The sequence below is a fragment of the Cyrtonyx montezumae genome, unplaced genomic scaffold (genome assembly GCF_038088225.1).
Source record: "Cyrtonyx montezumae isolate F1298 unplaced genomic scaffold, pur_monq_1.0 scaffold_5, whole genome shotgun sequence".
In the NCBI taxonomy this organism is placed as follows: domain Eukaryota; kingdom Metazoa; phylum Chordata; class Aves; order Galliformes; family Odontophoridae; genus Cyrtonyx; species Cyrtonyx montezumae.
In genome coordinates, this window is record NW_027072056.1 from 1,130,609 (window position 1) to 1,145,974 (window position 15,366).

General features: G+C 43.9%; 1 protein-coding gene across 4 annotated transcripts in view; it reads right to left on the reverse strand.

Annotated features, from left to right (window-relative positions):
• YEATS2 (YEATS domain containing 2) overlaps nucleotides 1–15,366 on the reverse strand; it is a 42,727-nt gene that overhangs the window by 14,760 nt on the left and 12,601 nt on the right. For 2 of the 4 annotated variants that reach the window (XM_065747934.1, XM_065747938.1), the window contains exons 10-18: nucleotides 13,685–13,924; nucleotides 11,693–11,851; nucleotides 9,356–9,459; nucleotides 6,987–7,094; nucleotides 5,741–5,914; nucleotides 4,007–4,265; nucleotides 3,082–3,243; nucleotides 1,423–1,532; nucleotides 86–241 (exon numbers count right to left, since the gene is read on the reverse strand). In XM_065747934.1, the coding sequence (XP_065604006.1) occupies nucleotides 86–241; nucleotides 1,423–1,532; nucleotides 3,082–3,243; nucleotides 4,007–4,265; nucleotides 5,741–5,914; nucleotides 6,987–7,094; nucleotides 9,356–9,459; nucleotides 11,693–11,851; nucleotides 13,685–13,924 (1,472 nt within the window). The remainder of the gene's footprint in view (nucleotides 1–85; nucleotides 242–1,422; nucleotides 1,533–3,081; nucleotides 3,244–4,006; nucleotides 4,266–5,740; nucleotides 5,915–6,986; nucleotides 7,095–9,355; nucleotides 9,460–11,692; nucleotides 11,852–13,684; nucleotides 13,925–15,366) is intronic. The other 2 variants (XM_065747935.1, XM_065747937.1) reach the window with 2 other exon arrangements.

Genomic DNA, 15,366 nt, shown 5'->3' on the forward strand with positions numbered 1-15,366 from the left:
AGCTTCCATGTTTTGGAATTGTGATTTCTATATTTGAACCAACTAAATGCCAACTGGCAAGAAAAACACATCATTTTCAAGTTACCTGTGTAAATAAAGCAGTTTTCTGTCCAGTTATCACTTTTAATGCTTGTCCTTGTGTCGAAGATGCTCCAACTCCTACACTGCCCTGAACAACTGAGGCTGGTGTGAGCTGCTTCCCGGAACTCTGAGGAGAAGGCTGACCAACCAGAAAGGTGCCCTGCTCCAGAAATAAGTCATAAGTCAGCACTTGGAAACCACGGCTAAGAGTCAATACAGGATAAGTTAGGAGCGTCAATACAGGCTGTGTCAATACAGCAGCAACACCTGCAAGTGCTCTGCGATGCAAAAACACTACCTGAAGCAGCAGGCTATTGACATTCTTTCTCTACTGAATTATCCCGAGTACTTGGAACTGAAGAAGAAAAAATGTGAAGCCTTGATATCTTTGCTGACCCCAGGAGGTCTGAAAGGGAGCCCCCACCTCCATAAACAGGAAGCACTGCACTGCCACAAAGCACTTTTCCCTTCTAAAATAATGCATCCCTAAAATTACAACAGATTATTCTGCAACCAGACCTGGGCACTGCCTTCCTGGTGCAGAACACATTCAGATGCAAAGGGCAAGGGTGAAAAAGGTATCCTCAGAGGCAGCTACTACATGTTAACACACTTCATGCTCTTCAGGTTTATTCTTTGTGACAAACACTGATTAACTTGCAAGATCTGAGAGACTACTGCTGGGTCAGGCAAAAGGCAGAAATCAAAACAGTGTTATCTTCTCTCTTCAAAATGTATTTACTCCTGCCAGAGGCGCTATGCATTCAGAGCTCAGCATGCAGAAATCACAGCTAGGAGAGCATGCCTCCAGTTCTGACAATCTGAGGCCTTGCATCCTCTCCTGTTTCACATTATTATTTAGTTGTTCTTCCTCAGAGCCTTCATCCACCCACTGTCACGCATGGATCCCTCCACATAATCTCCTCTTTTGTCACTCCTGCTCCTTTCTCACTCTTGCTGTTTCTCTCAAATAAGTCCTTTATTCCCCTGTCTGCAAGGCTTTTCCAGAACTCCTACACAACCTATTAAGATAGCTCTTCTATATTATCTTTGTCATGTCACCTCTCTTAACTCGGAGACCCTTGCTCCCCTGCCACCACAGGCTCTTCATCCCTCTCTCTCAGCCACCACCCACTGCTTGCCACGAGAAAGCATTCCATGCTACTTTCTCAGCCTGCAAAGAGCCAAGCCACGAGGAGTGCCACTCTGTAAGGGGAGGTGAGGGACAGAGACATGGAAGTAGCAAATAGCAAGCGCCTGACAGAGGAGAAAATGGCACAGGTTGCTAGAGAGCAGCCTGAAATGTCCAACTGCTCCAGCTAGGGTGCTCGTGCCACTGACCTGGGGTGTCTGCTTCAGGATGTAGGACGTATAGGTGAGGTGCTGTGACAAGTTACTGCTTGTACCTTGGGTTCCTCCTCCACTATTTGTAGAACCGCCAGACTGGAGACCTGCAACCAGAACAGAAGGCTTAATTCTTCAGCAACCAGACAATGTCAGTTGCTAAGTACTCCTGTACATACAAGTACCTGAAAACTGCCTGCAAGATGCTTGCTGCAGCATGTTATGTAGCTGAGTACACGTAGGCATAAACGCCATAATTGCTCAGCACAGCACAGCACAGACACACTGCTGTGCTCTCTGAAAGCTCAGCAAATGCAATGAACAAAAGGAAACAGGGGGAATGAGGACTACTGGACATACAAAGCTCATTTAGGGTTGTTGTAAAGTTTCTATCACAGAAAATGCTGTTCATTGGATAAAGAGTATTTTTGTCAATCTTTTGCAGGTTATGAACCTACAGCGAAAGCCATGGAAACACAACAAATCCCAACAACTTCTTCATTTTACTTTCTCTGGCTGCTCTAGAGCAGTTCTGATACTACAGAGTATTGGACTGCGAACTCTAACTGTTGGTGAATCACACCAACATTTTGATAATGCTCTGCCCCCAGAAGGAGAAGAATAGACACAAACATGTTGCAGTCTCCCATTAGGAAACAAAGGTTGAAAAATATTGATGGCTCTCTGTCATAAATCACAACTATTTGCTCTTCCTCAAGGACCAAGAGAGTATTTACTTATCCAGGTTGGACTGCCCTCTAAATCTTAAGCAAAGGGGCTCCCATCATGAGTTCTACGACCCAGAATACCATTATCAACAGTATACACTTTTTCAGTGACACTCTGCTGCTATGCTACTGGTTTTTACCTTCTTCCCTAATAAGCTGATTATCTCTCCCCCACTGCCAGCATCAGAACTGCAAGCAAACACTTTGCACACAGTCCATCTACCCCAGACTCAAAGAGAAGCATTCTAGAGAAGGCTCATAACAGCATTTCCTATAGCAACAGCACACTACAAAAAATGTCAGTCCTCAGGACAGTTTTAGCAATGGTCTTTCTCCAGGTATTTCACAATACCTTCAAACATGAAACTTGTGAAAACAAGTTTGATTCAAAACTCTATTAACAACAAAGTATTTCTGCTGGAGTCCACAGATTGAGGTCAAATCTTTTATCAATATTGTAAACTATTTCTTTCTCTTATTCCAGATATAGTTATCTTGTCCTTTCCAGAGCTAGTTTATGCTCCTAGTTTCTCCAGGGTCTCATTCCATTACTTAACTAATAGCTTTCAAAACAGCATTCAAATCAGCATCAGTTCTACATTATGAAAATGCTGTTGTCTCTCTCTGCGTATCAAAATGAAGAGTGAAAGGCAATCCTTCACTGTCAACTTGGAGAAAAATGGCACTGTCTGCTATCAGCACAGGAAGACAGACATTGGGAACACTGCATGTTAAGCAGTTCCTAAAACAGAAGACACTTTTGACAACCCAGTCTTAAAAAAATCCACGTACTGTGTTGTTGTCAACAAAGAAACTTCCTTCTACTGCAGACTTCCACAGTACAGGGATGTGTTATAGCAAGAACAGCAAACATTAATTATGCAGTGATTACATTATGTAACTCATTAGATTTCCCTGCAAGACTAACTAGCATTATTTGTGGCTCGCAGTATGGCTCCTTGGGGTATGAGAAGCAGTTTTCCTTTGCCAGAAGGATTCTTGCTGTTGGTGGTGAGGTAGAGCTTGGTGCCCGGTGGTAAGTTTGCCAAGTTTGCCAGGTTGGTGGCTGGTAACTGCAGTGTAGCCATCACTAGAAAGAAGGAACAAAACAAAATTACTGCTTGAAGAGGCCAGCATGCAATGAAATCTGCACAAAATGAAAGTAGTGGAAGTGGCACATATCTAGCCTTTGATCCATGTTTTAGTTGTTGTAACAGCAGATAAAATCCACCAGTGATGCATGCTTTGAATAGGTCTGAGAAAAAAAGAATTAACCAAACCTCTGCATGGCCACCAAAGAAATACAGTGGTGGAATCTGCAGACTGACTTGAGTTCACAGGCCACACAACACATTTCAGTCCGGAGTCTGAGCTAACATGCTCAGCTAAAGCCAGCTGCATGCAGAAACAAGCTGGATGCTTCTGCCCACATTCCTTAACTGTAGGCACTGAGCAAGATGGGAAGACATGGTAAGAACAGCTGGGCTTCTGCTGGCTGGGTTCATGTGGGGACCGCAGTGCTGGGCAGGACAGAAAGATGAGACCTGGCTCCATGAAAAGTTCATCAGGTCTCTAGCCCTTTCCCCAGCACATCCTGCTGATCTCCACAACCCAGGGCACCTCAAACACACACAGCTCGTTTAACTGCAGGTCTCAAAAGACCGAGTACTCTACTCCTTGAAGAGTGCATGCTGTAAAGTGCTTTCTTCCCTCTTACAGATAACAAGTTAACATTCACCACACTACAGACCTTTCCATTCATTTTCAAGTTTTTCCATCACACAATTATTTGAGAGGTGACGGAATCATTACAGAACCACGTGAGCCATTAACAAGGTGTAAAACTACTTTACCTGATCCTTGAGATGTACTTTTCTGAGCACCTGTGGAAGTAACTTGTGCCTTTGTTATAGCCTGCACAGGCTGAGCAACAATTGTTCCTCCACCTCCACTCACGATGGCTTTGGCTACACCTTGAGTCACAACCTGTTTTGGACCAACTGCCTTTGCCACTGAAGAACCAGACTTTGCCACCAGTATCTGGCCGCCGCTGATAGCCACCGCCTGCTTCACTGTCGACTGTAGAGCAGAACCAACTGGAACGCCAACAACCTGCAACAAGTAAGTACTGGACGATGTGCCACTGGAAAAGAGCAACCACTCGAGTCCTAACCAGTATGCTGCCTTCATACCTAGGCACTTCAGGATAATTTCTAGAGGTCTATACTTGTGCATAAGGTTGTTTATTCTGAAACAAAACTGGACTGCAAGAGGCCAAGTTCAGGTAAAGAGCAAGAAGCTACTAAACACAGCCAGGATTTCAGAGTACCCACAAAAGATTAAATACATTCAAACTACAGGGCAATTTCATTTTTCCCTGACATACAAGCAACAGATTAATTCCAACTGAGGATAAAGCTTGCTTTGGTGAAACATGGAAATGCACAGATTAAATTTCATTCGTGGGAACGGACTCACTGGGAGAACCATGGCCTCAAATCAGAATCTGCAGAGCGCTTTGATTTTGTGTGTTGACATATCTGCAGGCAAACACAGAGTTTGCACACCTGCTCAAACAGGCAAATAAGGCAGTAAAAAGGGCAATGCAAATATGCATTTACTTATGAAAAGTTCAACCCTCCATTCATAGTTCACTGTGGTCAGCACATGATTTCACGATCTCCACAGCAAAAACAGGCACGAAAGGAGAGAAATTCTGACATGCCTGCCATCCTGCCACTGCACATTTACTACATCTCCTGAGAAGCTACATCACTTCTGTCAGGTCAGTTCTGTAACCACTTGCATAGGGCTGTTTCCACCTTAAACTAGCCCTGGACCAGCCTTCACCCCTACTCTGTTTGTCTTGCTCTCTTTTTTTCCTACAGGCCTGCTGTCCAAGGGAAGAATTTACTTCCTTTTATGGAGAGACCTGGATGTGTTTCAGCAAAAGCTGATAACAACAGCCAACTTTCTGGGTTGTCAGGATTCAGTTCAGAACAAGCCTTCTCCTCACTGCTGCAAAGGGCCAGAGAGGGGTGGAAAATCACACAATCACAGAACTGTAGTGGTTGGAAGGGACCTCCAGAGATCATCGAGTCCAACCCCCTGCCAAAGCAGCTCCCAGCCCAGGTTGCACAGGTAAGAGGTCCAGGCAGGTCTTGAATGTCTCCAGAGAAGGAGACTCCACCACCTCTGTGTGCAGCTCCAGTGCTGTCACTGCACTGTGAAGAAGTTCCCACACACATTGGTGCAGAACTTCCCATGCTTCAGTTTGTGGCCATTTCCCCTCGTCCTATCACCACACACTGCAGAGAAGAGTTCAGCCTCATCCCTTTGCCTCCCGTTCCTTAGGTATTTACAGACGTTTTCTGCAAGCAGTGAAATGCTATAGTGCCTGTGGATGCTGTTCCCTTTGCAAGGGCAAGAGGTAAGCGCAGTGTGAGCTACTCAGTGCTACCGAGGGTGCAGCTGCCTGTGCCCAAGGCACAACCAACCCTGCAGCCCCAGGAGAAGCATGAAGTGTTACAAGGAAACAGCAAGACAGAAGGCTTACTGCCAACCAAAGATGCCCAAATGCCTCATACCTTGGACTGCGCTGCCCCCTCGCTTGTGCTCACAGCTGGCTTCTGCGGTGACAAGGCTAACATGTGGCTTCCTTTTACAGTGACATACTGCTGCACAGAAGTCTGCGTGCTCGTCCCTGCTGCTGATACCTGGGGTTGCTGGGGCAGCTCTCCTGGCTCCTGTTTTATTATCACCTTTTAAAGAAAATAATAAAGTTGACACAAAACAGAAACCAAACAAAAAGCAAACAACTAAATCACTGGGAGCCATTTCTGGAACAGCCTGTCTGCAAGAACAGGCACACAACAGTAATTCAGATGTGGTTCTCACACGCCTAACTCACCTCCCAGGTGAACTCTAACTCACCTCCCAGCCTAAGGTGAGGGCTATTCCCAAAACACAAGCACATGAGGGGATCTGTACTTAAGACAGCATTCCAAATCTGAAAGATGCTCACAGAAATTAAAGAATCAGACAGTCATATTACAACTACGAGTCCTACTAATGGGATCCTGCATTTCAGTAAGGAGACAGAACACTATAATGTTTCAAATATCTAAGCACCTTCCTGCCCAAAACATGTCTTTTTTTTCTATCTTCCAGAGTTATTATAGCTGTAGACATTGTAATCAGACATAGATATTGCACTGGTTATAGATATTATTCTCTTGTGTACATTTCAACATGGTTATCTTGGACGAGCCATAAATCTTGTCACCGTGATCAGCAACTTAAGAAAGGCTGTTGGACTGGCAGGTGTTCCCCTCCAGACTGCTGGGGGTTCTGTAACTAGTAGGAAGCACTCTTTCACCTTTTAGTTGGATCACCCAGTATTACTGGAAACCTTAAATCCAGGATGGCAACTTGTAAGGAAATGTACTCACGAATGGCAAAATCTGACACTCAGAAATCACCACAGCGTTCTGTAAGAAACTGTTATGTAAGAGCCTTGTACTTAAATGTAAGAATAGACAGATCTACTACTGCTTGCTCATACTGCCTCTCACCAAATAATGTCTTTAAAAATATCAGCTTCAATACAACAGTGACTCAAAGGAAGAAAGGATGAAGGAGATGATGAAAGCTGAGCCACAGAAAAAGAAATTAAGATTCATCTCTTGAGATGCGCTAGAGAGTTCCTGGCAGCAAGACACAATGGTTCCAGTAAGCTCTACATGCACTGGAAGTTATATGGTTTGTGGCACAAGTCAGCATGAAATGGTAATACCAGGCTCCTTGTCCAGGCACAAAAGCCAAGAGGAATACCTTTGTAAAAGCTCCAAGTCCTCCAGTGACTGATTTGGGACTTTGCACCTTGGAATGACTCCCAATGGGACAAAGAGGTGGCATGGTGGCAAAGAGGGAATCCTCCTGCTGCAAATAGGAAGATGTGGCACAAAGATTGGTGAAATGCCCAACACAAGCAATAAAACAAGAGACTGCTAATAGTGGGTGGTATAGACAATTTGGGCAATTCCAAATTACCTGTACAAAAAAAAACATTTCCAAAAATCAATCAAGAGTAACAAGAGTGTAGCACACTTAATACAACATATGAAGCAAACTTTGTCAATTTGCACCTCCAACAGTAGTAACTGTTTCTTAACACATCATACACAAATGAAAGAAAAGAACAGGTCCCCCATCAACTTCTTTGTATACAAAGCATTTCTGAGCTGTAACGCTGAGGCAGGGTAATGGCTGGCATATGTTAGCCTTGAGAAGAGAAGTCTGAGTGGGCTTCTCATCAATGGACACAAATACCCGATGGGAGGATGTGAAGATGACTGAGCCAGACAACATTCAATAGTACACTATGAAAGACAAGAATCAATGAGCACAAACTAAAACAGAAGACATTTTGTTTAAATGTAACCTTTTTTTTTTTATCTTAAAAGTAGTGAATGAACTCATGAACAGGTTGCCTAGAGAGCTTGTGGACTCTTCAGCCTTGGAGATACTCAATACCCAACTGGACATGTTCCTGAGCAACCTGGGCAGGGGAGATGGGCAGATGATCTCCAGAGGACCCTGCTGAACTCAACCATTCTACAGTTCTGTGGCACAACCTCAGAGATGAGTAACCAAGAAGAAACAAGCCATGGAGGGGGAAAAAAGTTCAGTTTGAAATTATCTCAGATCATGACAGCACAGTCTTTCCAGTCACGAACTGCACTAACAGTGGGGGTACCCAATGGAATAAACCATATTTCCACACCTGCAAAATGGTGCACCTTTCATTCTTGAATCTGTGGCTGTAGAGAGTCAAATGTACTTTTATGACATAGTTATATTCTGTTTAATTAAATTAATTGTACTATTTTAGAATCAGTGCGAACTCTCAGGCTGTGGTTTCATGATCATTGAGCCCATCCTTGGGTTGGAACATGACCAAAAGGCCCTCAAGCCCTGACCTCCTTGTGCCAACGCATACAGATGAGAACAGATGAGCTTTCAACCAGATCAGTTGTGCAGCTACACAGGGAACAAGAGCAAACCACAGGAGGAGGTGTGAAGACAAGGTTAGAGGCACAGCTAGCCCTTCCAAGAGCAGCATGCATTTCAGGCATTGTAAAGTGACTGAAGAAACACAGGCATAAGTCATTACAAAAAAATAATAATAAAAAAAAAAACATAGAGGAAACTAGCATGCAGTGAAGAGATAAACAGCATTAAGTGAAACACCACCTGTAACATCACACTGAACTACCAGACATCCCCCCTTAAAGAAACCAGAAACTGACAACTTTCCACTAACCACAAGACATATATAGATAAATCAAATACATCTGTTTAAAGAGTTAAGATTATTTTTTAAAATACCTTCAGATTTTAACTGAATCCAACAGAACTCAACTGTTACACTGATCCATGCCCACTCTGACTCATTTAAAACCTTACAAAAAATAACAGCCCCAAAACAGTGTAAAACAAATGATTTTTAATAGTTAAGTAAAATCCAGCTGACAGATAGGCTCTCGGAAGCTGAACAGACAGCCAGCACCTGACATTTAAAGTGCTCCAAGCTAATTCCTTCAGAGAGCAATGTTCAACACATTTTCTTCACAGATGTGGGAAGCATTTCAGTTCCAAATGTGAAACAATTTGCTTTCCGCAAGCTGACTGGAAAACCTTCCCCTCCACATCCAGCTTAATGCATTGTGAAGACAGGGAAGAGCTTCCACCTGCAGCAGCAGCACACCCACCAGCTGCTTTCAGATAGAGCCTCACTGCCACTGCTTGCCTGCCAGAAATACCTTTCCCTGTACAAGACGTGGGAGAAGTTTTACCTGAGATAGATGAACTCTGTACCACTTGAGCTTTGCAGATCAGAATATGAACCCTATTCATCACCAGTTACACCTTCAGTTACTCTGCTATTTGCATGGGTATTTTTCTACACGTAGGCAGTTTTAAAGCCAGGAAATTACCTGTTTTCAGACTGCTAGGAACAGTTGCTGCATAAAATAATAAACCAAATAGAGGTTCTGAAGTAGGCACCTCTGGCTTAATCATATATTGTCATTAACAGAGTGAAACAGATCCTAGTCTGCTAATAAAAGAGCTCTTTTGACAGGTGAGACCTTTTGAAAGCTGTACCCTTGATAGGAAGAATGCCCCAATAAGAACATTACCTTGACAGCTGAGGTCACAAAGCTGCTCCCGTGGCTCTTCGGTACCGGAGACCCGGCCCCGTGAGAGGCCTGACAAACGCTGGTCAGCTTCCCAGTGGGGCTCCCTGTGTGTCAGGAAACAAGGCAGACTTCAGGTGAGGGCAGGGAGTGGTGCCACTCAACACGTGACACCTTCCTAACCAGAAAGGTGGCATTTCATCTCAACTCTCTATCGTCCATGAGGTACACATAATGAGGGACATCAGTGGGTGTTGGCATGGGCACAAAACAAACTCATTTTCATTACAGATATACTAGGTCCTTGTCTCATCACCTGCATGGAATGAAAAAGACTATTTTTCAGTATTGGAAGAGTTTCCCCATTTCTACTTTCCTTCAGTTGGACCCAAACCCCATGTGGTTCTGCAGCTCCAGGAGGCCAGCCACTGCACAGCTTCCACGTGGAGGGTCTGCAGCCCACACAGCTTTCTCTCCACCCAGAGCTGTCTGTTGCAAATTGGAAGGTAGCTCCCATATGACTGGGCATACTGGCTACAGCTGTACTACAAGAAATTAGAACAGTAAACGAGCTCCCAAGTTAGAATTTGCTGCCACAAATGTAGCTCCCTCTCCCACCACCCAGAAACCCTCTGAACTTGCTCTAGCCTTTGACAGGGCACTGAGAAGGTCTGGAGGAAGCTGGCATGGAAGGAAAAAGGAAAGCTAGAAAAGAAGGGACATGGTGTGTGGAGTAACCACAGGAAGGGAGAGAAGATGAAGAACTGGAAGTGAGGGATGAAGACAGGTTCCTGGGTCTGCTCCTATAAAGATGTGCCACAGCAGCCCCCTGCTGCCTGATGCACACGGGGGGTCTGGGTGTAAAGGCCAGTGACAAACTTGCCCTGTATTACCAGCATTGTATACAAACCACTGCTGATGCCCTGAAGTAGTTTGGTTACTGCTGCTAGCCTGATTTTGTAGCTTCTTTTGTTTCAGAGATGCCAAAGCCACAGTCTGTACACAGGGTCAGTCTCTCACACAGCTGCATTACAATCTGCACCTAAATTTAAAACCTATGCAGCTATTTCTCAAAACAATGGGATACGTAAAGGCTGGCTTTCACAAAACATAAAGCTTCAGATGTTACCCTCTTAAATATGATCATAAGTTTTATGGAAAATAACCCAATGATTTTGTCTGTAGTATCACTTTCTACTCAATCCTACCTAGTCACTGCTGCCAGAAAACCAGTTCCACATTCCCCTTGTTCCACACAGGGTCTGTGTCCAACAACAAAAGATATGGGGAGAGGAGGGCATTGATTTTCAGCTCTGGCACCAATCTGATTTGGTTTGTGAAGGGCAGAGTGAAATGGCAGGAGCACAAGGGAAGGAAGAGGCAGCAGGCAGTTTTTTCAGGCCAGTCTGTACTTAGATCACACTGATGTAGTGGGAAACTGCACTTTCACTGGCATTCAGACTTGCACATATCATACACTCTGGTGCTTCTACAGATCCTATTCTTCATATAAAATTCTCTACTAGGAGAACATACAGTTACTCAAACCATGACAAACCATGCATACAGAACAGAGTCAGACTGGAGGTAGGGAAGAAACAGGAAAAAGCAGCAGCAAAAGAAAAACCCTACTGGTGAGAGCAACATTGCCAAGAAGCCCCAAGAACATACTTAAAACATTCAGCAACTACTGTGTTTTCCCTACTAATCCCTGCTGTGAAGAAATTACAATGGACACAGTGCGGCAGCTGTCTTATCAAAAGTGTTAAGGGATCTTCTGACATTTTCCAGCCATGCCCAAAGAACATTTTGCCTTACAGGGACACTGCAGTTCAACACATGGTTCTGAAAACTATCCTGACACCAGTAAGCAAGCACCTACACAAAACAAGTGTGCACTGAAACAGACAGCAGCTCCTGACCACCAGTCACAATGTCTGTTGATTACACAGACCACCTCTCCTCTGCCAGACTTACAACTAGACCTGCAAGCTGCTGCACACTCCCCATGTTCTTTGCCCACACCCAAGATACAGTTCTTACCCAACCACCTTTTGCACTGTTTAAATCTCTACTCACCACAACCTGTACTACCTTTTCTCTTTTCCTTTTTGGTTGTGAAGAACTTCTACACTCTGTGCTGTTTCCTAAATAAAATCACACTGAACTCTGACATACTCCCAGCCACGTTACAGGATGCTTCAGCAAAACAACGCTCTCTCCCTCTTTGCTGAGTACTTTTCCAGCTTCCCGGACTGAAATACCACTTTTGCTCTAGTCATCTGAAAGGGAGAATAAACTAGAACATGTCACTCTGCCTTCTGTGGTCACACTACACACCTGTGCTTGTGGCTGCTGCTCCAACCATCTGTCCAGGCTTGTCCACAATAACATACGGATTGTTAAGGACTGAGCTAGCAGAGCCTTGCTTCATGTGCACCGGAGTGGAGGTTGGGGTACGAGGTAGCGGAGATGGACTAGGGGTCGATATTGGAGAACCTTCAGAAAAAAAGTCCAATGCTTCTATCTCATCAATGTTGTAAGAACACAAAAATACAGCAGTAGTAGTGCGTTAACAAAGGATTAGAGAAGGAATGTCTTTGAGGATGCATTTCCAAGACTAAGCCAGATCACAGGGCTTGGAGAGGAGAGAGAATATAAAATGAAAGTTAAAGGAGTGTAAAGCATGAGAGCTCACACCTACCCTGGGCATTCTTTGACTATCAAGCCAAACAGGGTTCAGAGGGATCTTAGGATGCCACCAAGTCCATCCTTGAATTCTGAGGTGGGTTAACATCATTCTCACTATTAAGTCCAGTCCTCCCAAGAAAATAAAGGAAGAGAACTGAGCTCTCCTTCAAGGAGCCCATAGTGCAGGCATCCAGAGCCAAGGACCAAGCAGTTTGTGTAAAAAAGGCTGTGCAAAGCAGCAGCCATCAGGCAGACCAAGCCAATCTTGTCTCTTCACTGCTCTCATGACAGGAGATGCCCTTGAAGGCAAACATGTGCAACTTCTGTGTAAGAGGGGCAGGAGAGAAAAGCAGAAGAAAAACAGATGCACAAGGGATAAACAAGAAATGCAGAGAAAAGGACAGGCAAGAAAGCGTAAGATGGCAGCAAGTACACTCAACTTCAAACTGCTTGTAAATCTGCTTTCTTGGCAGCGATTGACTAATAAAATGGAGCACAAATAATCCCTATGTCTTATAAGCTGCTGCTGGAACCTGGAAGGGTGATGCTTCTCAGCAGACAGCAGAGCCTTGGAGAAATGCTTAGAGAAACATTTAAATAGCAAAAACCAACAGAGAATAATCCAAGGATATTAAGAAAGATAGAATGCACTATACTTCTTGCTTTCTGTACAGACTCAGAAAAAGAATTAGTGGAAGATGATTAGTAGTAGAGCTTATTGGAAGATTAGTAGTAGAGCTTATTGAGAAAGAAGAAAGCATGTGGCATTGGTTCAAATATAAATCACTACTACTTAAAAGATGTCACAGAAAAATACTGAAATTTAAAAACAAACATATTGATACTTGAGGATAATTAAATGGGAACAGATCATCAGAAAACATATAGCAATAGCTGGTGCTTCATTTTCTGACATTCAGATTAGAGAGGATGAAGGGATGAAGCAGGTCATCTCTCACCTTCAGATCTGCACATTAAAACTTTCTGATGAAAATTATCTTCCAGTTGATGGCATCATGCCCAAGCAGGAAAGGCTCTATCAGCTAAGTAAATTATCAGCACCTTGGCCACCACTGGTTCAGAAGTTATCAAAACAGCACCCTATTACTCACTGCAGCAAGCTGGAAATTCAATCTAGAGGGTGCACTTCCAGAAGAGGAAGACCAAAGTCTCTCCGTTTGAGGAGATATCATAAGTACAAGATGGATCATTTGAGCAAACACAGTTGAAAATTCTTTGCCCAATAATCAGAACTAAGTTCTTTTTAATCCATGCCTGTTATCTGGAAGATGGAGGGAGAAGAATGACTTCTTCCCACATACAAACAGCCTACACAGAAGTGCCCTTGCCTGGGCCTTTCTGTGGGTAGCAGTCCAGTTAAAGACTGCGATTTCTCATACCTAAAATCATTCATTATCAGGGAGATAAAAGCTCTCATCCTGCTTTCAATCTGACCTGAAGCATTTCACACTTTTCTTTTTCTTCCTTGAATTTTACTAAGTGTGTTTAGCTCCTCATCCTAGCTTCCTACTGCCTGATGTTCAGACACAAGCAGGCAGGGAAAGGACACAAAACAAGTCCAACTGGTTCCATCTCTAATTTTCCAGGGTGAAGCACTCAGATATGTAAACTAACATTCACCTGATACAATCTTGCAACTCATGGTGATAGGCTGGAAGGATTTTCCTGGAGACTCTGCAGGGCTTGGAATCTGACCTTGAGGCACTATTTTACAGCTAGCTGCAATGGGCTGAAAGGCTGAATTTCCATGAGAGCCAAAGGGAACTTTCTGTGTGGCTAATTTGGTGGGAGTCCGTTCTATTGAAGATGGCAGGGAATAAAACGTGGCATGTCTTTCGGTTTCAGCATTCCCAGGGAATCCTGATTAAAACAGGGAAAAGAAGAAAAATAATTCTTAGGCTGAGAGGTCCAATGCCTTACTGTGCTTCTCTACACAAACAAAACTAAGATACGACAAATACACTCTCAAAGGAAGGAAAGGAGGAGACAGCAGCTGGTGGGAGGTGCTGAAAAGGGAGACAGGGTGGTAAGGGATCTCCTCCTGTAGAAGTCTGGTGGATCTGTCTCTGAATCAAAGAATAAAATGCTATCACAGCTTTGGGAGGTCATCAGACAGTGCGGACATGGTTTTTTGGAAAGGCCCCTCCACTGACCAAAAGCTGATGGTAGTCTGGTAGTTCCACGGCTGCAGCTGGGGTTCCACACAGACACAGGGCAGAACCTCCTTCACAGGAAACCTCTCAGTATGCTCACTGGGATAAGAGCACAAGGAGACCAACTACTGCATATGACCTGGGTTAACGAATCTGTCTTACCTGAGGTGGAAGGAGATCAGTTAACCTGATGAGAGAAGCTACTGTCAGTCAGCATAAGAAAGAGGCAAGTTGACCTCATCCCTCCTCTAGAGCTACTGCATGTCATCATGTTTTGATAAAAGCCTGTGCATTTAATGTTTGGTTCCTTTACCACTTCTTTTTGGCTGTGCCACCATGAGAAAACACTGCACTTAAACAGCAGACATTCCTCTTGCTGAGCCATGACAATGGCAGAAACCACATCATTCAGCTTAGCACTGCAGCCATCTCTTTAACACAGGAATCAGGACAAATCATGAGAGGAATTAAACCATGCTGCATTCAATCCTTTTGAAATATAAAGTTGCTGTTTCCAGTACATTTCTCATACCAACACACGTAAGCCACCAAAGACTCCCTTTTTTTCCCAGCCCAGAGGACTGAGGTCTATCTTAACACTGTATGTTTCAGAAAAATAAGTTAACTGCTAACAGAGACACAGTTTTTCCTATTTCACAAAATAAGCGTGTCCAGCAGGCCAGCACCTAGCTTGCTTCAGGCAATTCACACGATGCTTCAACATCAACTGCTGATGCACTGCAGGGGCACTGCACTGCCAGATCTTACAGGGGAAGGTGAGAAGAGCCTGACGTGCAGATGCCATCCCTCAGGCAAATGTACACATCTTTTTTCCTCTGTACTTTCAATACCTCAGTTACATTAGAGATTTTTTTTCTTCCAAAAGCTCCTCTCATAAATAACTGAACACACCACTAGGCTATCAAACAACACGGTCTGCAGAACATTCAGAAACCTAACAGCTCTCTGAAAACAGCATGCAAAGGTACACATTCCATTCAACAGCCTTCTTCCAACTGCATGCACTGCAATGCTCTCTATATTCACTAATTTAAGCAAAACAGAGCTCACTCAGCAAAATAAAGATTGAAAAACAAAACAAAATCAAACAATTACAATTTCTGAATTATGTTTTCCTTGTACATTAAT